We start from the raw sequence: 24879 nt of genomic DNA, 5'->3' as shown, positions 1-24879 counted from the left end.
TTCTTATATGTGCCTTGACCAGGGGGCTCAAGCAGAGCCAGTGACCCCTTGCTCAAGCCAGCGACCTCTGGGCTTAAGCCAACAACCGTGGGGTCACGTCTCTGATCCCACGCTCAAGCCAAAGACCCTGCGGTCAAACTGGATGAGCCCACAGTTAGCTGGCAACCTTGGGATTTTGAACCCGGGACCTCAGCATCGCAGGTCGATGCTCTATCCGCTGCACCACTACCAGTTAGATGGTGATGATTTTTTAAATCTGACACCAAAAGCAAAAATAAACAAGCCGGACTATATTAAAAACACTTCTGTATAATAAAGGAAACCATCAAAAAATAAAAAAGCAACCAGCCAAATGGGAAGAAATAATTGCAAGTCATATATCTGATAAGTATTAAAAATACAAAGCAAAACCCAACAATCTGATTAAAAAATGGGCAGAAGACCTAAGTAGACATTTTCGCAAAGAAGAGATGCAGATGGCTAACAGCTATATGAAAAGGTGCTGAACATTATTAATTACCAGGGAAATGCACGTCAAAACCCCAATGAGATATTACCTCACACCTGTCAGAATGGCTATCATCAAAAAAACGAGAAATACCAAGTGTGGGTGAGGATGTGGAGAAAAGGGGAGCCTCGGGCATTTTTGCTGGGAATGTCAATTGGGACAGCCACTATGGAAACCAGTATGGAAGTTTCTCAAACAACTGAAAATAGAACTACCATATGACCCAGCAATCCCACTTCTGGACATTTACCCAGAGAAATCCAAAGCACTGACTTGGAGAGATATACACACCCCATGTTCACTGCTGCATTATTTATAATAGCCATGATATGGGAACAAGCTAAGTGTACCCTGATGGATGAATGTATAAGATGTGATACATAGATATAGATATGTATACATAGATAGATATGAAATGCAATGTTATTTAGCATAAAAAAGAATGAAAACATGTCATTTGTGACAGCATGGATGGACCTCAAGACCTGATGCTAAGTGAAATAAATCAGACAGGAAAAGACAAATTACATATTATCTCATTTATATGTGGAATAGTAAAAACTAACAATGCCCCCACCCCCACAGCAAAACCCAAGTTAACAGACACAGAGTACCGACTGCTGCTGACCAGAGGGAGGGCGTAGGGGGGGTGGGGTAAAGAGATGAACTTCTCTTTTTAGTTTAAATAAATTGAATAAAAATTTTTAAATAAGTAAATAATTAATTCCAGTGCCCAGGCCTTCCTCTTACCTGCCTCCCCCCTCCCCATGTTGATTCCACTGCTTTGGAGTGGGTCTACATTACTGTTGCTTTAAACCAGCGTTCCACCCAGCAAGAAGATGTGCCTACATCATCAGGTGGCCCAGTGCTGACTAGTGCAAAGACTGACTAGTCTAGTCCTTGGTTTCCACCTGCAATCGATCAATGAAAATGGTTACTACTTCATATTAACTCAGAAAACAACAACAACAAAAACAAGACGAATCCAATGACGGCAAAATGTACCAGAGAGCTATATTTATATTATCCATAGAACTGCGACGTGTGTGTCTAAGTAAACTATCAGAATATATGTTGAATTTTAGCCATCAGGAGATTTCATGAGGGTACTTGGGGATCGCACCCAGCCTGGAACGATGAAATTCAGGTCTCAGATTCTCTCTCCTGTTCCCATAGCCACTCGAGTTGCCCCCGGCGGCCTCAGCCCATGCTGGTCTGTGTTCCTCAGGAGGATTAGAGAGCTTTCGTTAGTGACCGAAGGTCCCACACAGACCAGCAGCATGTCCAGCCTTTGCCAGATTGCCTACAGTCTGAGCACACTTGGGTTGTTACCCACACAGGTGGGAGCAGCAGGGTGTTGCGTCACCCATCCCAATGTGCATTAGAGGAATCAGCCAGAGTTGGGGTTATGGTGACAGGTGTAGGCAGAGGTGTCTAACGGTGCTGTTTTTTCTTTTAAACATTTTATTATGAAAAGCTTTCAAGCATTTAGAGAATCCAAAGAACATCCATATGTCCACCGTCTAGAGTCCACAGTGAACATTTCTCTGTGTTTGTTTTACCTGTATGTCAAGCCTCTGTCTTTCCAGTGATCCGTCTTTTTTTATGCCTATCGACGTCAGTTGCAGACATCAGTACACTGCACTTTGAAACATTTCAGCAGCATATCATTAGTGATAGCTCAGGACTTGTTCAGCGTTCTCTTTCTTTTTCAATGAAGTTTACAAAGACTGACATGTACACATCTTTCCAGATCAGGTGAGATCGGGTGCATTTAGGGTGGTATTGCTATAGACGGAAATGTACAAATCTTAAGTGTACTATTCTGAGTTTTAGCAAATGTGCAGTTTATACATCTGTGCAGTTCAGAGTCCTGTCCAAATACAGTGTGTCCGTAAAGTCATGGTGCACTTTTGATTGGTCACAAGAAAGCAAAAAAGATGAAAGAAATGTGAAATCTGCACCAAATAAAAGGAAAATCCTCCCAGTTTCTGTAGGATGATGTGGCAACATGTGCGCATGCGCAGATGATGACGGAACACCGTGTATACAGCGGAGCAGCCCAAGGCCATGCCAGTGGAGATGTGGTGTGGTCGGTACAGAGGAAAGTTCAGTGTGTTCTGTAGCTTGCTAAATTCACATCCGTGACCAAAGTGCAACGCGAATATCGGCACGTTTATAACGAAGCGCCACCACATAGGAATAACATTACTCGGTGGGATAAGCAGTTGAAGGAAACCGGCAGTTTGGTGGAGAAACCCCGTTCTGGTAGGCCATCAGTCAGTGACGAGTCTGTAGAGGCTATACGGGATAGCTACCTAAGGAGTCCTAAAGAATCTGTGTGTGAGCCCACATCGAACTGCACTGAATAGGTATGAAACTGGGAGAGTTTTCCTTCTATTTGGTGCAGATTTCACATTTCTATCATCTTTCCTGTGACCAGTCAAAAGTGCACCATGACTTTAAGGACACACTGTATACAGCATTCCTTGCCCCCACCAAAAGCTCCCCTATAACCCTTTCTGTCTACCTGTCTCCTGGGAACCACTGTTCTGACTTTTAAAATAATTATAGCTTTGTTTTGCCTTCTATAACTTCATACAAAAGGAATAAAACGCTGTAGTAAGTGCTTTTCGTATGTCTGGCTGTTTCACTCAGCCTAATGCGCTTGAGGTTCACTACGTTGTGTCAGCAGTCCCTACCTTTTCATTAGGAGACTTGGGCCCAGTGTTGACGGGAACACCTTGAGGCCCGTCTGGAAGGAGCTTGGAGCCACAGCAGGTCCTCCTTTCGGCTCCCTCACCGGACAGATGTCCACGGCCCCGCTACAAGGAGCCCCAGCAGCTCTGTGGAGGGGACTTTGTAACAAGAAATGGAGGCTCCTGTGGACAGCCATCTAGGTGAGCCCTGGGGGGTCAAGTTCTGCAGGTGCAGGCTGGCTTCAGGGTGTCCGTGGCGCCCCCACACCAGGTGCCTGCAGCTCTACCTGACACGGCTGAGGCTCTACCTGACAGGCCTGCGGTTCTCCCCCACACCACGTGCCTGCGGCTCTACCCTACGCGGCTGCGGCTCTCCCCCACGTGCCTGCGGCTCTACCCGACATGGCTGCGGCTCTCCCCCACGTGCCTGCGGCTCTACCCGACATGGCTGCGGCTCTCTCCCACGTGCCTGCGGCTCTACCCGACATGGCTGCGGCTCTCCCCCACGTGCCTGCGGCTCTACCCTACGTGGCTGCGGCTCTCCCCCACGTGCCTGCAGCCCTACCCGGCATGCGTAGGGCTCTTCCCCACATGCCTACAATTCTACCCACGTGCCTGCGGCTCTACCCAATGTGCCTGCAGCCTCCTGAGCGTCCCTGAACCAGTGCTCCGCGGAATGGAAACAGCCCGCACTGCAGGGCATGGACAAGCCACAGTCTATCCGTTCATCAGCTGATGAACACCTGGGATATTTCCAATTTGGAGCTAATGAATAAAGCTGGTTTGAACATTCATGTACAGGTCTTGCTGCGGACTTGTGTTTTCATTCCCCTCCGGTAAATATCTAGGGGACATGCGTAGATCATAAGGTAAGTATATGTTCACTTTGTAAGACGAAGAAACGCAAAGACAGGCAGGTCCTTTCCCAAGGTGGGTGTGCGACTTGACACCCCCGCAGCATTTTATGAGACTCCAGGCACTGGGACAGCAGCAACATTTGCTGTTGCCGTATTGGTGCTTATGTAGGGCCATCTCATTGCATTTGTATTTTCCTTTTAACTTTTACTTTTCCAGTACACGTGAGTTAACACTTGTCATGTGCAAACTATAGTAGCATGCAAGTTACACCAGAGTCCTTCTGTGCAAAGTCTGGTCCATGAAGCAGTTATGTCGGTATTCTGTGTGAGCTGTTAGAAATGCAGAGTCTCAGGCCTCACCCCAGATCTACTGAATCAGCACCTGCGTTTCAGCAATATCCCTACATGGCTCTTATGCACACTCAAGTTTAAGAAGCAGTGTATTAAAAGCCCATCAATAGAAGACTGGATAAAGAAGATGTGGCACATATACACTATGGAATACTACTCAGCCATAAGAAATGATGACATCGGAACATTTACAGCAAAATGGTGGGATCTTGATAACATGATACGAAGCGAAATAAGTAAATCAGAAAAAACCAGGAACTGTATTATTCCATACGTAGGTGGGACATAATACTGAAACTAAGAGACATTGACAAGAGTGTGGTGGTTACGGGGGGGAGGGGGGAATGGGAGAGGGATAGGGGGTGGGGAGGGGCACAAAGAAAACAAGATAGAAGGTGACAGAGGACAATCTGACTTTGGGTGGTGGGTATGCAACATAATTGAACGACAAGATAACCTGGACTTGTTATCTTTGAATATATGTATCCTGATTTATTGATGTCACCCCATTAAAAAAATAAAATTATAAAAAAAAAAAAAAAAAAAAAAAAAGAAGCAGTGTGTTGGGAGCTATAAAGATAAATAAGACGTGGTTATTGTCCTCAAGAATTGGGGCAGGCTAGAAAAGGTGGTAGGGAGCTACCGGATGGAAGGACGGGTGGGGCTGTTATGATAGAATATGGTGCCTGCATGCAACAACAGTCATGAAATCAGAGTCTGGAGAGATCCGGGAGGGCTTCGTGGCAAAGGTGTCTCTTATCTGGGTCATGAACCACAGAGAAGAAGGGAGGGGAGCAGTTTATGGATTTATTAGCTGCACTGTAGGGTGCTTACTCTGTTAAAAAGCAAGAATTAGATTGGGAGGTGATGAACAGAGAGAGAGAGAGAAAGAGAGAATGCAGTTTTTGGACTAGGGTCACAGTCTAAATAAGAGAGAAAGGTATAACTACAGTGACCTCATGATCCCCAATCTTGTACGCTATATATGTACAAGGCTGCACATATATGAATATAAATGGATATCTATATGTATATCTATATCTGTTCATTCATTCAAGATGACTTAGCTTCTAGTTTGAAGCCTCAAGACATAGAACTAACAAGACAGAAGCTTGTGCCACGATTAACAATGACAACAAATGTTCCTTATCAGCAGTAAAGAAATGACAAATGTTAACATGCAAGACACCAAAGTCCCACAAAGTATTGGTATGGAAATTGAGGACAAATATAATTGTTGTGCATATTTACATATATACAAATGTGTGTACACAGGCAGAAAACAGGACCATTCTGCTTTTGGTGTGGATCATCCAGAATTTGGACAGATGCCACTCCAGAGTTTTTACTTAGGTAATAGGATGGGCCAGGGCAGGAGTGAAATGCATTTATTAAGCTGGTGGTTGACTGCCTCTAGGAAAAAAAAAATCATTAAAGAGAGAAAATCTTTAAAAGAACTACAAAAAAATTCTTGTAATTGGCATGCTTAAAAAAGACGCAATCCCATTTGTTTTTGTTTGACCTACAGATCTAAGAAGACATCATTTGAATTTAATTTCCCATAGAAAACGGAGTTATTTTAAAGTAGTGAGTAGCGTAAAGCAGTGGCCCCCAACCCCCGGACCGTGGACCAGTACCGGTCCGTGGGCCATTTGGTACCAGTCCACAGAGAAAGAATAAATAACTTACATTATTTCTGTTTTATTTATATTTAAATCTGAACGATGTTTTATTTTTAAAAAATGACCAGATTCCCTGTTACATCTGTCTAAGACTCACTCTTGACGCTTATCTCGATCACGTGATTCATTTATCCGTCCCACCCTAAAGGCTGGTCCGTGAAAATATTTTCTGACATTAAACCAGTCCATGGCCCAAAAAAGTTTGGGGACCACTGGCGTAAAGGACGGGGCTTGGGATTCGAACAGACTTGGGTTCAGGTCCGGCTACTCTGCTTACTGCTTGACCTTGGAGAGACGACTTCCTCTGAATCTCAGTTTCCTCGGGTATAAAATAGAAAAAGTAATTGCTCTAAAGAGTTGTTGTGAGCCTGACCTGTGGTGGCGCAGTGGATAGGGCGTCGACCTGGAACGCTGAGGTCGCTGGTTCGAAACCCTGCACTTGTCTGGTCAAGGCACATATGGGAGTTGATGCTTCCTGCTCCTCCCTCCTTCTCTCTGTCTCTCTCACTCTCTCTCCTATCTAAAATGAATAAATTAAAAAAAAAAAAGGTTAAAGAGTCATGAAGATTGAATGTTCTTCACGACCTTCTTTCCTCCTTTTAAAATTTAAGATTCGTTAAATGAAATAAATTTTTGTTTTAAAGAGGGAATTGAGCTTTAACATGACACATGGAAATAAAGTATTTTCGAAAACATATGTGTTTAATTTGAAGCACCTTATCCTCAAAACAGTAAGAAATGGGAAAAGCCATCAGACCCGCATATTGTGAACAGCATCTGTGAACGCCCCAGGTGGCGCGGGGTCCACGCTGAAAGTGGATAACAGTGCCGCCTGGTGGAATATTAGTGTAACAACACTCAGACTTTCCAATCTTAAGGGTGATTGCTGAAATATCGTTTCTTGCATATTAATGTGTTTGCCTTTGTTAAATTGTGTCCACTTTTATTGCATTATCTATCATTCTGGTTCAATTGTAGGTATATCATATATCATCCTGACAATACAGACCTACTTTTGCAGAGCATAACTTTTAAACTTTTTCTTTTAATGATCACAGCTCTTGTTAGCTGTGGAAGTTGTTCAATGTCAGCTGTTAGGGTACTTGGACCCTAATCTGAGTGTTATAAACACTCACCAAGTAATGCCTGTCTTACTGCATTTTTGGAAAAATCATGCAAAATACTGTTTATAAATGTCTTTTGAAGGTTGCAATTATTGCAAAAGGCAAAATTGTAGTTATCATGATTTAGAGTAGGTATTAGAGTTATTGAAAGAAATTAATTCCCAAAAGATAAATAATAAATGCAATGCGCAATAGAACTAAGTTCCATTAATGTACTAACATGTCATTGTTATTTATGTTACCTATACGTTTTCCTCCCTCTATGATCTGCTCATTCATTCTGAGCGCTCACACCAGTGTGGCTTGCTGGTGAGAGGAGGGTTGGAAACTAACACTGAACAAGCCTGTCAACTCTGCCAGGCTCTGAGGTTTCACACATATATACATTTTAAAAAAAAATTAAACTTTCCACTAACGTTTTGTGAAAGGCGTTATTTTGCTTTTTACAAATAAGAAAACCAAGGCTCAGAAAAAGAAAGTGGCAGAGTCAGTGTTGAACCCAGGTCAAACTTTCCCTTATCCGTGTTGCGTCTTGCTAAAACAATTTGCAGTTCATTCTCCCTTCATCTTAACCTCAACTTGCTTGTACTCCTTCTCCCCCGAATCCCATAAGTTCTCTTTTCTGTCCCCCCCACGCCGATCTACCCAATCTGCACCGAAATGAACACCAAAACCAAAGCAGAATTTAAATATGTGTAGATATGTTGAGGACACTATTTGCAGACAGAAAATCTTCGAAGGAAATCATCAGCAGTCGTAGTCATAAGATCCCTTGCAGAACCGTTAGTGTATCGTCTGCTGTGACATTGGTCCTGAGCAGTGACAGGGGCACAACGTGCTCTGAGCCAAGGACACTGAATTTCCCGTTTCACTGTCTGGTTGATTGGACCAATTGCTTATTGAAACAAACTCCTTTGTCTTTTAAAAAGCCGTTTTGCTCTACAATAAAGAAAACTATCTTTGAGTCTTCTAAATCAACAAGTTCTATCAGCTAGGATTTGAGTTTACAATTTGAAAGATACTTTGCTGTCTTAAATAAACACGTCAAAAAAGGTTTTTGAAGTGAACATATCCTCAAGATTTTGTTGTCACATAATAAAACAAAATAGGCAGTTTAGGACTAGCTACTTGACCCCTTCTCTTTTTATCTCCTCCCAGTTCGACTGCTTGTCTGTCTGTCTGTCTCTCTCTCTCCCTCCCTCTTTGGCTTGCATCTTGTAATAGCCGGGTTCTGTTAAAGCTGCAGACGGGTTTAACACATTCAAGCCCCAGCACAATCTTCACTGTGCTTTCAGACTTTCCGTGGAACAGCTTAGTTCGTAGCCACTCTGCTTAGTGTGCAACACCACCACTTCCCTGCTGGTGAGGAGGATCCTTGCCCTTCTTGTACTCTGTTACTCTGTGGGGCTGACGCCTGCCACACCTCTTACAGGAAGTCCGGTGGGCTTTAGAGATATTCACTGTGTTTGCTAGAGTGCTTCTGGCACAGAAAGCACCAATGTCGAAGTTTTTAAAAGCAGAATACAAAGTTGAGCACGATTCCAATGAAAATACATACACGTGGGCAGAAAAGGAGTAAGGGCATGTTAACATAACTATCATGGGGTAGCAAAATTACAGCTGAGTTTTATTCTCTTTTTCCTATTTTCAGCATGAACTATGTTTATACTCAGAAAGAAATCTTAACTTAAAAATCTATCTTTGATGCCACAGTAGGAACCAAAGAAACTTGAAATAACAGCGTAGTAGACATTCCAAGGTAAGAGTGGGCAGAAATAATTTAAGGACAATGAATGCTGTTTGGAACATGTAGGACTCAAGTGGGAAAGGACAGCTTCCTGGGCGTGTGCGTCCCAGCCCAGTGGGATTGTAGCAGTGAAGTCGCCTTGTCAAAGCCCCTGGTCTTCCCCATCTACCCTGGATGGTTCCCAGTGACAGTGCGCATTCTGTGCGTTACATAGAGAAGTACAGAATATACAGAATGATTACCCTGAAGTTTACTGAGATGGATTACTGTTTTTATAATATCGTACAGAACCAAGATTCCCAGATGTCTTTGGAGGGGAAAGAAAAAGACCCTCAAATAGTAAAACCCTGAAACCACTCAAATCACATACACACAAAAACCCCTCCAGGGATGGAGAAGTGTGCACAGATGGAGAGGGCACGCAGCTGTGTCAGCTTGTCCACGGCAGAGAGAAACACATTCCCTTCAGAGAGAAACACGTTCCCTTCAGGCGGGTTTGGAGACGCAAGTGCTCAACTGTCGGCTTGGTCTTGCTGTAAGTTCCTCCCACACTCACAGTTTGCCTCCATCCATCTGCCCCATAGAAGGAGGCCCCCTCCCCTCCTCCTTCTCCTCTTGGAAGTCGGCTGTGTGGGGGCATCTGCAAGTTCACTTGCTCCCAGTCGTTCTTCCTCTATACTGGAGCTTCCAGAGAAGTGACAGAGAGCTCCTAAGCGGGTCGGACATGGAGGCGCTGGTCCTACTGGAGACTCACAGGGAGGAAGGGGCGGAAGGAACCAGGCTCACTCTGAATGAGGAGGAAATATAAGGGACAGCTGGAGGGTGTCCCTGAGCCCAGCGAGGGGTCCTAGGGCGTGGGTTTGTTGCCCCAGGCTGGGTAAGAAGACAGAGCCAGGGCAGAGCACAGGGGCAGGCAGAGGATGAAACAGGAATCTCCCTGCCTAAGGGCCTGAGCACACACAGTTCATTCTGTTTTGAAAATCCAATGACACAGGTCACTGGACATACACAAAAGAGACACCCAGAGGAGAGACCCACAGGGAGAACGGGCGAAGGCCGCAGGAAGACAGAGGCAGGGGCTGGAGTGATGCAGCCGCAAGCCAAGGAACACCTGGGCCACGGGAAGCCAAGGAACACCTGGGCCACGGGAAGCCAAGGAACTCCTGGAGCCCCGGGAAGCCAAGGAACACCTGGAGCCCCGGGAAGCCAAGGAACACCTGGAGCCCCGGGAAGCCAAGGAACACCTGGGCCACGGGAAGCCAAGATGGATTCTCCCTGGAGCCTTTGGAGTGAGCTGACTACTGACACATCGATGTTGTATTCTGGCCTCCAGAACTGTGAGAAAACACATTTCTGTGTTTTTTGTTTTTTTTTTTATATATAAGCAGGTGTTACTTTTTGGTACTTAATTTCTTTATTAGATTTCTTTAAATAACCTTATTGCCCCTTCCCGTTCATGTTAGACTGTGTCGGTGGAGAGGATTCCATCTGTCACTCCCCCAGTCGCGTTCCTCCTCGTCCTGTTGTCTTTCTGCATTTTCTCTACGTAGTAAAACACCATAGATGACTTTCACCCAGCCTCCTCCCGGACCTCTAGGACCTCTTCCAGATTGCATAACCGAAACCAGCCAGCAGTGAGGTAGACCAACTGCTGTCAACTCTGCATCCTGTTCCTCACCTTAACCTCCCCCCAGCTCCACCTGTCCACATCTCATCTACCACCCAAGATACTCACCCTCTCTGCCCCTCCCCCAGCTCAGTCAACGGATGACCATTTACAACCTAAAAAGTAAGAAAGGACAGTAAAATTTTGAAATTGTATACAAGTAAGCGTCCACAAAGAGATACTGTGGTGTACAGATGGTAAAATGACAGATGGGTGGGCCCTGGCTGGTTGGCTCAGTGGTGGAGCGTTGGCCTGGCGTGCAGGAGTCCCGGGTTTGATTCCTGGCCAGGGCACACAGGAGAAGCACCTATCTGCTTCTCCACCCCTCCCCCTCTCCTTCCTCTCTGTCTCTCTCTTCCCCTCCTGCAGCCAAGGCTCCATTGGAGTGGGGTTGGCCCGGGCACTGAGGATGGCTCTGTGGCCTCTGCCTCAGGCATTAGAATGGCTCTGGATGCAACAGAGCGATGGCCCAGATGGGCAGAGCATCGCCCCCTGGTGGGCATGCCGGGTGGATCCCGGTCAGGTGCATGCGGTAGTCTGTCTGACTGCCTCCCCGTTTCCAACTTCAGAAAAATACAAAAAAAAAAAAAAAAAAAAAAAAAAAAAAAAATGACAGACGGGTGAAATTTAGAAAGCTGGAACAATGATGGAGTTTACAAAACAAAGGCTATGCAGTGACTCAGTGGGAATGATGTCTGATTGGGCTCCAAGGTGGGGGAGTTCCGGGAGAAGTCTATGTGACAGGAAGGACTCTGCAGAACCAGGAAGTTGACTGGCTTCCGTGCAGTCCCCTCCCTGTGCCTGTGTTGCGATGTGCATGTCATGTTGTGATGGGCCAGCCCACCAGCTGCTTCCCTAAGCAATAACCAGCCTCTGGAAATGGTTATCTCCGAGCAGCTCACCTGTACTGAATCCAGCTGGAGTTTAAATGGTGTGGAATTGAACTCCTTTCTGTGTGACGTGTCTGCTCACCCTTAGTGTCACCAATGAGTGTAAAGGGCAGATTTCTGATCGTGACAGACATTCAAGGCTGTCCGCCGTTTAGCTCAATATTCTCATCTTCTCTGTTTCCCCCCACAATCGGCATACTCCGTTCCCTCAGATTTACTCTCTGTCATTATGAATTCTCCACTCTGCATCCCGTTCCACACCTTAACCTCCCCCCCATTCACCTGTCCACATCTCATCTACCACCCATGATACTCAGCCTCCCCACCCCTCCCCCAGCCCAGAGCGACCTCTCCCTCTTCCGAAATTCTACAGCCCACAGGTCACTCCCTGTTTACTTGTCACTAAACATAATACTTCACACTGTCAACTAACTTTTTGTTGTAACAATATATCTTACACTTAATTGGGTTTTAAACTATTAAAGTTGTGGGTTATATCTTAAGAGTTCTTTCATAACCTTTATATTGTGTATGTTTGGATGGTTCCGGCATGTTGGCTTGTTCCTCACAATAAGACAATAGAAGGTTTTATATTGTTATCTTAGGGGTAAAGTTTATTAATAGTAATAGCAGTAGTGGTAATACAGTAGCCCCACCTTATCTGTGGGAGATAACATTCCAAGACCCCCAGTGGGTGCCTGAAACCCTCTATATACCATGTTTTTATTTATAAATACACACCCTTTTACTTAAAGGAAACACCTTACAGCTTCTCTTTGTCATATCCAAATTGCCAGCATTATTATTCTAGCATTTTGGGACCATTATTAAGTAAAGTAAGGGTTACTTAATACAAACATTGCAACCTCACTGTCGGTCAGTCGGTCGTTGATCTGATAACCAGGACTGCTACTAAGTAACGAATGGACAGTGGTGTCTACAGTGTGGCTACAGTGACAAAGGGATGTTCTTGTCCTGGGTAGGATGGAGTGGGACAACGTGAGATTTTATCACTGTATTCACAATTTAAAACTTAAAAAATTGCTTCTTTTTGGAATTTTCCATTTGGCATTTTCAGACCATGACTGACTCTGGTTAACTGAAACTGTGGAAAACAAAACCGTGGATGAGGGGGGTTTCTATAGTTCCAACTGAGAGCCAGCCAGGCAGTGCAATAAACTGGCTTCTTACGTACTTTATTCAAGGAAACCCTTCACTAACACATCCTCTGAGTCTCATCTGACACCTAGAACTGAGAATTAGCAGAGAAGACAGGAAGTGAGAAAGAGATCTGCCCTGAAAAGTGAAAAATGAGGTTTTTTTCCCACTAGTCATTCATCCCTTTGGGTCAGCCTTTGCATTTTTTGAAATGGAAATGTTAGTGAGGGGGTTAGTCACCAGCTTGTTGAGGGTAAGTAGCTCCTGAAAGGAGAAAAGTAGTGGTGAGGAGGGGGGAGGCGGAGGGGAGGGGGCGGCCAAGCAGGTGACGGTGTTGGCTCTGGAGGTGGGCTTGCCCTTCTTAAATAACTCATGAGTGTCTCCCCTCTCCGCACTCCCTGTAACTGTTCTCTGCCCCTTCTGAGGACAATCATTTGTGAGGATTTTCCTGACGCCCAGGCTAGACGGTCATGTTTTAAGTCACAGGGTTACCAAATATAGTCGGGCCCTGTCAGTCATTCCAGGACCTGGTGTGGGGCAGGGCCGCACTCTCTCTCCCTGTCCCGGGAGTCTGTGGTTTGAGGATTTTCAGACTGCCTGAAATGGACTGATATTAAACTCGAGTGAGTACTTCCAGAGAATGTCAAATATTTGCGCTCTGTGGGATGTTCAGGCCCGTCAGTTTCCTCATGCCCTTCAGCTTGGACTGGTGAATAGATTCTGAGCCCTTTTCCCACAGCCCTGCTTGACAGATCCTCTTTCCCCTTCCTCGTCCTCTGCAAACTGTTGATAAGAACACCCGTAAGGAGGGAGATCCAGGCAGAACAAAGCGCAGGGCTCTCTCCCGAGTCCGGAGGCTCTGGCTGTGTCAGTCTTCTCAGGGAAAGAAGACATTCCCTTGCTTTGAAGATCAAGCAAGTCAGAGAGCGTGCTTCTGTTCGGAACATCATGGCCACGGGGTCTTCAGCGTCCCAAACTCTCATCAGGGAGTTACCAAGGCTGAGCATAAACGCAGTAAGATGGAGAACATCATGTCCCTTAGGGTTCTCTTCAGAAAGGATCCTGGGTTTGTTCTGAAGAAGGTCTGGGAAGAAGGTTCCGAAGAAGGTCTGGGAAGAAGGTTCCGAAGAAGGTCTGGGAAGCCTATTTGGGAAGGAAGGTGAGAAGACTTGTCCCCCAAGCCAAGTGGGAGGGGAGCTGGTTTGAAAAACCGCTCAGGGGGAGAAACAGGAAGATTCGCTGGGTCTCTGCAAGTGGAGGAAAGGAGAAGGGATGGGAGGGTGGCGGTGAGTGGGATGAGGGGCGGGGCCGGGTGAGTGGGATGAGGGGCGGGGCCGGGTGAGTGGGATGAGGGGCGGGGCCAGTGAGACGGGCTATCTGTGTGGCTGCTTCCTCTGACCCCACGTCCCCATTAAAGCTATGAAATTTGGGGGTGTGAGTAGATTTCTTTCTATATAGGAACATAAAAGGATGGCGTTTTGCACCTGAATGATATCTAGATGGACCCAGATTCAGAGAAAAAAATGAGGCAGAAAACTGGGGATTTTAAGGCATATTTTCTTGGGTGTATAAGGATTGGGGAGACCCTGGTTGGTGCCTGGGTTATAGAAAGTGATATAACGTTCCCTGAAAAATTTTTAATGATGCTGTCCATGGACATCTACCAGCACTGGTGGCCACGATATAGCTGGCCCTATGGGCTTCATGTGAAATCTCCTGCTGGCTTGTTCAGGCTGATGGTTGGATTCCAGGAGGTAGTGGAGTGGGTGTAACTAGCACCTAGTGACAGGAGCCCAAAAGCATTTACTCCCAGAGAAGGAGCTCTAAGATGGCTGTTAACATTGGGCATTCCTTGTCCATGGACTATGGATATGATCCTTAAAATCTTTTGAGCAAGTACTCATTAAAAGAGTGAGTAGAAATCATGTAACCTTTGGTATATTTTTAAGTTGACATAATTATATAAAATTATTTAGTATATATGTAAGGACCAAGAGAAGATCAGAATATCTAAAATAATAGGATATAGGCAGGGCACTGATGGAACAGGGAACTTAAGGGTTACAGGCAGGTCCTGCTCCTGTTCTGTTAGGAATACCATGCCCAAGGTTGTTCAAGAAGCAGAGACAGATAGGGACCCTGTGAGGCTGAGAACAAAGAAAGATAAACGTTTGCATTCCATTGGTTAGAGACCCTTATCAGAAGTTTATGTTTGGAATTCGCCAATGAGCTAGACCCAGCCCCTGTTGCTATGCTACGTGCAGCCCCCTTAGCGAATAGGTAACCGCCACATCTGCTTCTGTATTATGCTTGCTTACTTAGGATATATAAGGAACTAGCTGTAAGCACCAGGTGCGATTCCCGTTTGTAGCTCCTTGTGAGTAAGGTGTCTCCGGACACCTGGGAATTTGCCCCTGTGCAGGTTAAACTGGCCAATAAAGAAACATCTATATTCCTGAAAATCTCTGATGTCTGTTATTGTACCCGGTGCATGCTACAATATACTCTTTTATGGCTGGCATCTTTCACTCAACATATTGTCTATGAGATGTAGTTTGTTGTCTGTATCAGAAGTTCATTCCTTTGTGTTGGATGACTGGTATTCATTATAGTCATGCACCACCTAAAGAGGGGAATACATTCTGAGAAATGATTTTGTCGTTAGGCAGTTTGGTTGTTGTGTGACTATCACAGCATGCACCTACACAAACCTGGAGGGTAGCCTATTTGCTCCCAGGCTATGCACCTGTGTAGCATGTCACTGTACAGAATACTTAAGCAACTGTAGTACAGTGATAAGTGTTTGTGTATCTAAATATGTCTAAACATAGAAAAGGTACCCTAAAAATATGGTATAAAAGATAAAAGATTGTGCACCTGTATAAGGTGCTTTCCATGAAGGGTGCTTACAGGACTGAAAGTTGCTCTGGGTGAGTCAGTGAGTGAGTAGTGAGTTAACATGAAGGCGAGGCCATTACTACTGTACACTGCTACAGACTTTATCAACACTGCCCACTTAGGCTACCCTAAGTTTACAAAACGCAGGATTAGATGAAGCATGGAAGAAAATGTTGCAATCAAGAGACATGGTAAACAAGACATGTGAGGCTGCTGCTGGTGTAATGCAAAGTACTGTTTCACAGCAAAACATTTATATTTATATATAGAAAGAGTACACTCTAAAATAATAGTAAAAGATATAGTATCGTAAATACATAAATCAGTAACATAGTCCTTTATTATCATTATCAAGTGTTCTTTACTGTACATGATTACTTGTATTTGCTGTAAGTAATTGTAGTGCCAGTTGTCAGTGCAGGAGGTTTGTTTATACCAGCGTCACCACAAACATGTGAGTGATGCATTGCACTGCAGCACAGCGTTATGAAGGCTGCGGCATCACTAGGAGGCAGGAATTTTTCAACTCCATTATAAGTTTATGAGACCACCATGAATGTATATGCCATCTGTCACTGACCGAAACATCATTATGCAGCACATAATTATATGTAAATGCCTCGGTTTGTTTATCCATTCTCCTATCACTGGAAGTTTCTAGCTTTTTGGATTAAGAATCAAGTTTTTCTAAGCATTTTCATGCATGCCTGCTATGATGACTTTCATATTGACTTTTATTTTCTTGGCTATATGTCTAAGGTTTGCTGAAATTGCTGAGTCAAAGGGTAAGTGTATGTTTAATCTTATAATAAACTACCAAACAATTTTACAAAATGGTTGTACCATGTTATACCTTCACCATCGATGTATGAGAGTTCCAGTTGCTACACATTTTCACCAACACTTGGTATTGTATGGCCTTTTAATTTTAGCTGTTCTACTGGTATGAAGTAGTCTCACTTAATTGCATTTCTTCCATGGCTAATAATGTTGAGCTCTCTTAAATGAGCTTACTGGTCATTCATTTATCATTTTCTGGTAAAATGTTTATTCAAGTTTTTGCTCATTGTTAAAAATACAAATTATAAGATAGTATACTTAGCCTTCAAGGATCTCAATTATATTACATTAAAAGACAAATATTAAATTAAAAATGCAAAGATTGTCAGACTGGATAAAATTATATATGACAAATGCTAATAATATAAAAGGACATATAAAAGTTAAAAATAAAAACTTGGGGCCCTGGCCGGTTGGCTCAGTGGTAGAGTGTCGGCCTGGCGTGCAGAAGTCTCAGGTTCGATTCCCGGCCAGGGCACACAGGAGAGGCGCCCATCTGCTTCTCCACCCCTCCCCCTCTCCTTCCTCTCTGTCTCTCTCTTCCCCTCCCGCAGCGAGGCTCCATTGGAGCAGAGATGGCCCCGGGCGCTGGGGATGGCTCCTTGGCCTCTGCCCCAGGCACTAGAGTGGCTCTGGTAGCAACAGAGCGACACCCCGGAGGGGCAGAGCATTGCCCCCTGGTGGGCAGAGCGTCGCCCCCTGGTGAGCGTGCCGGGTGGATCCCGGTCGGGTGCATGCGGGAGTCTGTCTGACTGTCTCTCCCCGTTTCCAGCTTCAGAAAAAAAAAAAAAAAAAAAAAAAAAAAAAACCTTGGGAAAATATATACATAATTACTAACCAAAAAACCCTAAAACTGATATCAAAAAAAGGCAAAAAAATATTTCTGGAGATAAAGAGTGACATAGTCTATTGAAAAATCAGTCAATCTATCAAAACAATATAACAGTTCTGAATCTATATGCACCTAATAATATAGCCTCAAAATATATTATATAAAACAAAAACTGAAGGAACTGAAATAAGAATTATATAATCACAGAGAATCTTATCCTGCATAGAGTAGAAGTTTGCCCAGTAGAAGCAACATATGTGCAAAAAGCACAGGGGCAGGAAATGGCATAGTGTATTCTGGTTACAGAGTAGCACATTTCGGGGAGAAGAGGGAAGAAGCTGATTGGACAAACAGGCTTGGTCTCAACTGTGAGGTCTGGGAGCAGACATCTTCATGTACATGCGTGGGACCCACTGAAGGTTTCCAAACGTAGGTACAACAGAGCGGACTTGTATTTCCGAAAGTACACAAGCACCTTGTTAGAACTCCTCAAACTAATGAATGTGTATCTTATTTCCTTCCTTAGGTTATAAGTAACAGACATATGGGACTTGCAAAATATTTTTGATTGACAAGTTAGTTGATGGACTCTTCCTTTTATAAGTAACTTTCTTAATACAAAGCACTGTGGAAGATACAGTTCTCTTCCTGTGGGAGTTTGCAAGGTAGTGAGGAGATAACATTCTACACATAGATACAGAAAGAAACTAGACGAGGAGTAACATGACATGAATTCTAGCTGCATCTCCTCCATTTTAGTCATTTATAAAACAAATATTTAATAAGCACCTATTATATGTCAGATATCTGCTAGACTTAGGTATACAGTGATGGGCAAAGTAGACATGGACTTTGTGCTCATGAGACTTATGTGTCTGGTGAAGGTTAATGATATCAAATAATCACAAAAAGTCATTCAACAAATATGTATTGAGTAACTAATGTTGGTCAGGCACTGTTCTAGGTGCTTCAGATCATGATGAAAAAGCAAACAGAGACCTGTGCCCATTTGGGGTTTGCATAATAGTGGGAGAAGATAGAAAATAAACTCTCAACATGATAAATATGTAATATATATATCTTATTAGGAAGTGATAGGTATTATGGGAAAAGTAACAAAAATTCATGCAGGAGACTTTAGTCATGTGGAAGCAATAAGAAACAGGAGTTGAGATAAGCTGTATTAAACAGAACAGCCTTAGCAGCATCACTGAGAAAAAGGGATGTAGATTAAAAAGCTTTGGTACATATACACTATGGAATACTACTCAGCCATAAGAAATGATGACATCGGATCATTTACAATAACATGGATGGACCTTGATAACATTATACGGAGTGAAATAAGTAAATCAGAAAAAACTAAGAACTATATGAATCCATACATAGATGGGACATATAAATGAGACTCAGGGACATGAACAAGAAGGTGATGGTAATGGGGGTGGGGGGGTTAGGGGAGGTGGGGAAGGGGCAAGGAAGGAGAGAGGGGGTGGGGTAGGGGAGGGGCACAAAGAAAACCAGATAGAAGGTGACGGAAGACAGTTTGACTTTGGGTGAGAGGTATACAGCATAATCAAATGTCAAAATAATTTGGAGATGTTTTCTCTCAACATATGTACCCTGATTTATCAATGTCACTGCATTAAATTTAATTTTAAAAAAAGGAAAAAAAAGGGGGGGGGTGTAAGAAGACACTTAGAAGAGCTTGGGCGACTGACTACGCAGACATCCAGGGAAAACGTATTCTGGGCAGAGGGCACAGCCGATATAAAGATCCTAATATGGGAGCGTTCTGGAGTGCTCCAGGCATAGCAACGGGATCAGGTTGTCTGGAGCATCATCAGCAAGGGGGAGAAGACAGGTCTAGGGGAGCTGGTGTAGCTTTTGTAGTCTTGTGGGTCATTGTAAGAAATTCGGCCTTTACTGAGAGAAATGGGGGCCCTTGCAGGGGTTAGAGCGGAGTGCGTTCTGACCTGGCTTACCCTGTAACAGGATAACTGGTTTCGTGTTACAACCTGTAACTAAATGACGATAGGTGTGCCCTGAGAAAGGTTAAAAGGGGACCAAATTGATAAATTGTCTGTGTGCTCTGGGACCTTAAGCTTAACCATCGCCTGCTGCCCACTGGGTCATCGCAGCGAGGGCTTGGTAGCGGGCTGCGTGCACGTGCAGAGGTTGTAGGATATTATTCTTTGGTAATAACGCAGAATGGCACATAATCCAGTGCCCAGTTATGAGGCACACCCTGGAAGTGTTGTAGCGATTAAAGTACACAATCTTAAAAAGAACACTATCACACCAAAGCGGTGAAAATTGCTTTTGGGGGGAACAAAAAAACTTTGTGTTTAAAGCACGGATTCCATATGGTATGTAAACAGATATCTGGTACGTGTGCAGTATTTCAATTTCCTGGGGAAGATATCTAATACTGATCTTTTGGGGGCTGGGAGTGGCGGAAGGGTACAGTCAAGAACAAATGTTGGAAAATGGCGACTCAAAGGGGGGAGTGGGTGGCAGGAAGATCACCGCTCTGGAGGTGAGGACGCTGCCGCTGAAGTCAGCTCATTAGCCCTGCGTGGATTCGAACCTCCCACGTCCCCTTTCAAGGTTCCAGGCTGTTCTCAAATGCAAAATAAAATGTGAGACTGAGTGACCCCTGGGTTTCCCCCAGGGCTAAGATTCCGAGCAGAAGTTGAGCCGGGGCTCCATTCAGTTATAAACACCTGGCTCTAGAACCGATGGGAGTTTATCAGGTAGTATTTGGACTCATCAAACGTCACTTTCCAGTAAGCTACGGGGCTAGTGTCAATGGCCTTTCAAGTCTGTCTCTGGCTTCCTTCCCCTTATCTAGCCTTTGAGGAAGAATTCTCCAGTTCCCCAAAGCCAGAATTCTAGAAATACAGCTTCAGTTCATTCTGTAAGATTTCTGGATACAGTATTGGAGCTCAGGATCCCGTAGAGTTTTGTCGATCAGATGCTCACCAAATGCTTTGAAACCTGTCCACTGGAGTTGCATTGCTTCTCAGTTTCCACACGATTTCTCGGCGTGAAAGCGTCTTTACAATTTACCTGGGTGGTCATTTCGAAGAGAAAGATGTGTGGGATGTGGTGATGGGAAGCGGGAATTAGCGGAACAGCCTGAAAGGCAAAGAGCCTGTGCATTCAGAGCATCTGAGGATGACATCTCCTAGGGAAACCCGTGCATTCCGTTCTGAGCTGCTTCTGCCAGACCTTCGCCAATGGCACTGAGCAAACCTTGCAGAGTTTATTCTTTGTCCATTAGGGTTTTAGTTTTATCTTCCTGGCCCTTCAACTTTACTTTAAAGCCCCGTGAGGACAGAGAACATATCTTCTAACTCACATGTCTGGTGCTCCATTCCGTGTCTTGTTGATAATAAAATCTTAGTGACGGGTTGTCGACTGTGATGATCACCCGGGCTTAAGAGGGAAAAATAAAACTCAAAGCCATACACCTTGAAGCCCCTTGCCTGTGGTGGTCCGATGTGCCCATAGACCAGAGCGTTATCTTTCTTTCTTTTTTTTTTTTTTTTTTTTTGCATTTTTCTGAAGCTGGAAACAGTCAGACAGACTCCCGCATGCGCCCGACCGGGATCCACCCGGCACGCCCACCATGGGGCGACGCTCTTCCCACCAGGGGGCGATGCTCTGCCCATCCTGGGCGTCGCCATGTTGCGACCAGAGCCACTCTAGCGCCTGAGGCAGAGGCCACAGAGCCATCCCCAGCGCCCGGGCCATCTTTGCTCCAATGGAGCCTTGGCTGCGGGAGGGGAAGAGAGAGACAGAGAGGAAAGCGCGGCGGAGGGGTGGAGAAGCAAATGGGCGCTTCTCCTATGTGCCCTGGCTGGGAATCGAACCCGGGTCCTCCGCACGCTAGGCCGACGCTCTACCGCTGAGCCAACCGGCCAGGGCTATCTTTCTTTTCTTCTGCCCTTTAATCACCTGCTGCTGTTTCCAGATAGAAAATGCAAATAGAGTTCATTATCTAACCGCAGTACATGCAAGTCGTTTACCAGAGGGTACCAATACTCACAGAATTGTTCTGTGTCATGAATTCAGCTATAAATAGATGCTACATTGTGAAGAGCTAATTGCAGGGATTTCCTGACTGTTGTCAGCATTTGGGGGCAATCAGCTCCATTTAGTGACAGTTAAATAGTTGGGATTTTCAATGGAGACTGGGAAGATATTCAATTCGATCTCTCATCAATCCAAAGAGTCTTGGAGTTCCTGGCAAAAAGGGAAACCCCAGAGTCTAGTGGAAACTACCTTTAGGAGTGAAGGAGTTAACTGAGTGTGTAAGCTTTATCTCGTGGCCAATGGACTTGTAGTTTGCTGGTTAAAGTCTCCGGTAAATGATTGTTAGAGGCCTGTCATTCATAGCTGTGGCTAGCTACTGTGTCTGAAAAGCTCGCTGATTTCCCTGCAAGGCCACTAGTGCAGCATCCTCTATCTCGTCACCCACCTTGGGCCTACTCCGGGCCTGCAAGAGGATCTATCCGACACCTAAACATGAATGACGAAGACTACAGCAGCCCTTATGACACAATCCAAAAAGAGAGGATGTACGAGGTTCCCGACGAGCCAGCAGAAGATGAAGGTGCCCTTTACGATCGCATCCTTAGAGACCCCAGGTCTGAAAACCATGTCTATGCCACTGAGCTAGAGACCCACGACTATGACTCCGTAGAAGTTTATGCTGTTACAAGTGAGGAGAACAGCTTGGCTTTTCCCCAACCAGAAGTAGGAGGCTACCTCCTACCTGATGAGGTCTGTCCTGATTCCGAGGGTCCTCAACAAGATGAGCCCCAGGAGGACACAGACACCTCGATGGAAGAATTACACTCACCAGCTCCGGACCAGGAGACTAGCCCAGAAGAGCCAGAAGAGGATGGAAACCTGATGGAGGATGTGCCTTCTCTGGCACGCTTCACCATCCAAGAGAGCAGTGAACACTGCCCCGTGGGCTACGCTGCTGCTGATGGTTTGGAAGAAAGCGAATCAGCTCTCACGAGCCCTGAGATCCAACTCTTTGTGAAGGTAAGGGCTGCCGCTGACAGGCACACCTGCCCTTGCAGGTGGCATAATTGGTGTTTCATTTTGTTCTCAGTGACCAGGGAAAGAGGCATGGTGTCAGGGTCCGCGGATCTCAGGACGCATTCAAAAGCAGGTCTGATTAAGTCAGTCGTTCCAGGGTTTGCCCAGGATGGCTCAGAGCTGCCGGAACTGGAAAGTGCACTTAAAGTGTGTGTCTACTCATTGACTATTATATATCACAGGTAGAGCGTGTCTTTTTGTTTTTTTGTTTTTTTAGTTCACTTACAAGTGAGCAGGAATTGCTGCTCAAAACCTTACCTTGTTATAGATGTTAAATACATTTTCTGGTCTGGTTAAATTTCCTCCATCAGCATGATTTTTATTTTATTTTATTTATTATTTTAAGCAAGAGAGAGAGAGAGAGTGAAAGCGAGAAAGAGAGAGAAAAATAAAACAGAAAGACAGGAAGAGCGAGATGAGAAGCATCAACTTGTAGTTGCAGCACTTTAGTTGTTCATTGATTGCTTCTCATATGTGCCTTGGCCAGGGGGATCCAGTCGAGCCAGTGACTACTTGCTCAAGCCAGCGACCTTGGACTCAAGTCAGTGACTTTGGGCTTCAAGCCAGCGACCATAGGGTCATGTCTGTGATCTCAGGCTCAAGCCAGTGACCTCAGAGTTTCGACCCTGGGGCTTTAAGTGTCTGAGGTGGATGCTCTATCCACTGCACCACCACTGGTCAGGCTACCTCATCAGCGTGATTTTTAGAAACAAAACCAAGGCTTGTGAGAGAAAGTCAGATCTAGAGTCAGGTGCTGGAGTTTCTTTTTTAACATTTCTAAGGTCACAGATACTTGAGATAAACGGTCAATAAATGTTACCTCTGTCACTGAGTGTGCCCTTTTGGTACCAATATAACTAAAATATCTGATGAAGTAAAACGATTTCAGGAGAAGTAAGACACTAATTGTCGGTGTTAATGTTTAATGCTTAAGATAGTTAAGCAAAGAACTTTGGTGATCTTTGTATTATTAGACTAGTGTATAATAAACATTATGGCTGTGGATATTATTAAAACATAAAATGCATTTCAGGGCTGAAAAAAGGTCATCTTAATTAATCAAGATCCAGTATATTTTTTCTAACATTCACTCCCCACCCCCACGATATTCATATTTACATGTTCTTTTTTAAATTTTTTTTTCTCTTTATTTATTCACTTTAGGGGGGGGAGAGAGAGAGAGACAGAAAGAAGGGGGGAGGAGCAGGAAGCATCAACTCCCATATGTGCCTTGACCAGGCAAGTGCAGGGTTTCGAACCGGCGACCTCAGCGTTCCAGGTCGATGCTTTATCCACTGCGCCACCACAGGTCAGGCCTACATGTTCCTTTTTAAAATGAAGACAAAATATTAGTAATACTGCTATTTTTTTGCTAATAAAAAGTGATTTCTCTATGAACCTACAAAAACTCCAGTTCACACTTCTCTCCCCCCTTCCTGCTTTCCAGAAACCCCTCTAGTGAAATATTTTTTATTTACTAATTTAAGACACTATGATTTTCTACTCTGTCCTTTTCCTTGCTGGTTTTGTGTGTAGATTGTGCCTCCTTTGTTCTATTCTACCGCAAGGTCTTTGTAAAGAGCAACTTGCAGAGGGTTTGGCTCACACTGAAGACCCAGCAGAGCTTGCTTGTGTTAGCTGAGCACGTGCGAGGGAAAGGGAAAGACAGGGCCCTCACTCTCAGGAAAACAACGTGTGCAGGAGACAGGCCTGCACGTGGCCAGTCTGTCTCATTCTGGTGAACAGAGGACTGAGCCACGTGCTGTGGGTGCTGCGGGAGGGAGGAGACCTTGGAGCAGGTGCGTGCAAGTAGCCTTCCCGCTTCCATTTCCACATCGCCATTGTATTCCTTGTCAAAAACAAACAAACAAAAAAACAAATAAACAAACAAATAACAAAGAAGGAAAAAAAACCACCACTTTTTAAAAGTGAGGCTAGCCCTGGCCCGATTGCTCTGTTGGTTAGAGGTCTGTCCAGAAATGCAAAGGCTGATTCCTGGTCAAGGCACATAAAGGCACAGATAGGGGTGTCTCTCTCCCTCCCCCTCTCTCTCTCTTTCTTTCTCTCCCCATTTTCCTCTCTAAAATCAATCAATAATCTTTTTTTTTTTTTTTAAGTGAGGACTAGGTGTATTTTTTCTCCGGACAGAAGCACCCGTGCAACTTTCATACAATTCCCTGTCATCGCCATCCTTGGCACCAAGGCAATTGTTTGTAAATTTGGCAAAGTGTTGATTTCACCAGAAATTAGCCTGTTGCTGGCGTTGAACCAAACAGAAGTTGGGGGGGGGGGGTACTGGCATCTCCAGCTGGTACCAGAGACAGGAAAGACTGCAGAATAGTGACCTGTGATTCCAGGACCTAATTAATATTTTAAGTTTACATTATTTTATTTTTAAAAATCTATTTATTGACATTTATTTTAGAGACAGAGGAAGGGAGAGAGAGAGAGAGAGAAAGACAGAAACATCCATCTGTTTCTCTATGGGCCCTGACCAGGACACCAAACC

At 44.7% G+C, this 24879-nt stretch overlaps 1 protein-coding gene across 1 annotated transcript in view; it reads left to right on the top strand.

Moving 5' to 3' along the window:
* Positions 1-21645: 21645 nt before the first annotated feature.
* The window catches only part of CLIC5 (chloride intracellular channel 5), a 181134-nt gene continuing 177900 nt past the window's right edge, over positions 21646-24879 (top strand). The window contains exon 1 of the mRNA XM_066251790.1: positions 21646-22313. Coding sequence (XP_066107887.1) covers positions 21786-22313 — 528 coding nt within the window. The 5' untranslated portion in view covers positions 21646-21785. The remainder of the gene's footprint in view (positions 22314-24879) is intronic.

Source organism: Saccopteryx bilineata, chromosome 1 (assembly GCF_036850765.1).
Source record: "Saccopteryx bilineata isolate mSacBil1 chromosome 1, mSacBil1_pri_phased_curated, whole genome shotgun sequence".
In the NCBI taxonomy this organism is placed as follows: domain Eukaryota; kingdom Metazoa; phylum Chordata; class Mammalia; order Chiroptera; family Emballonuridae; genus Saccopteryx; species Saccopteryx bilineata.
Note: the sequence above shows the minus strand (reverse complement) of the source record. Positions and strands in the feature narration are given on the sequence as shown.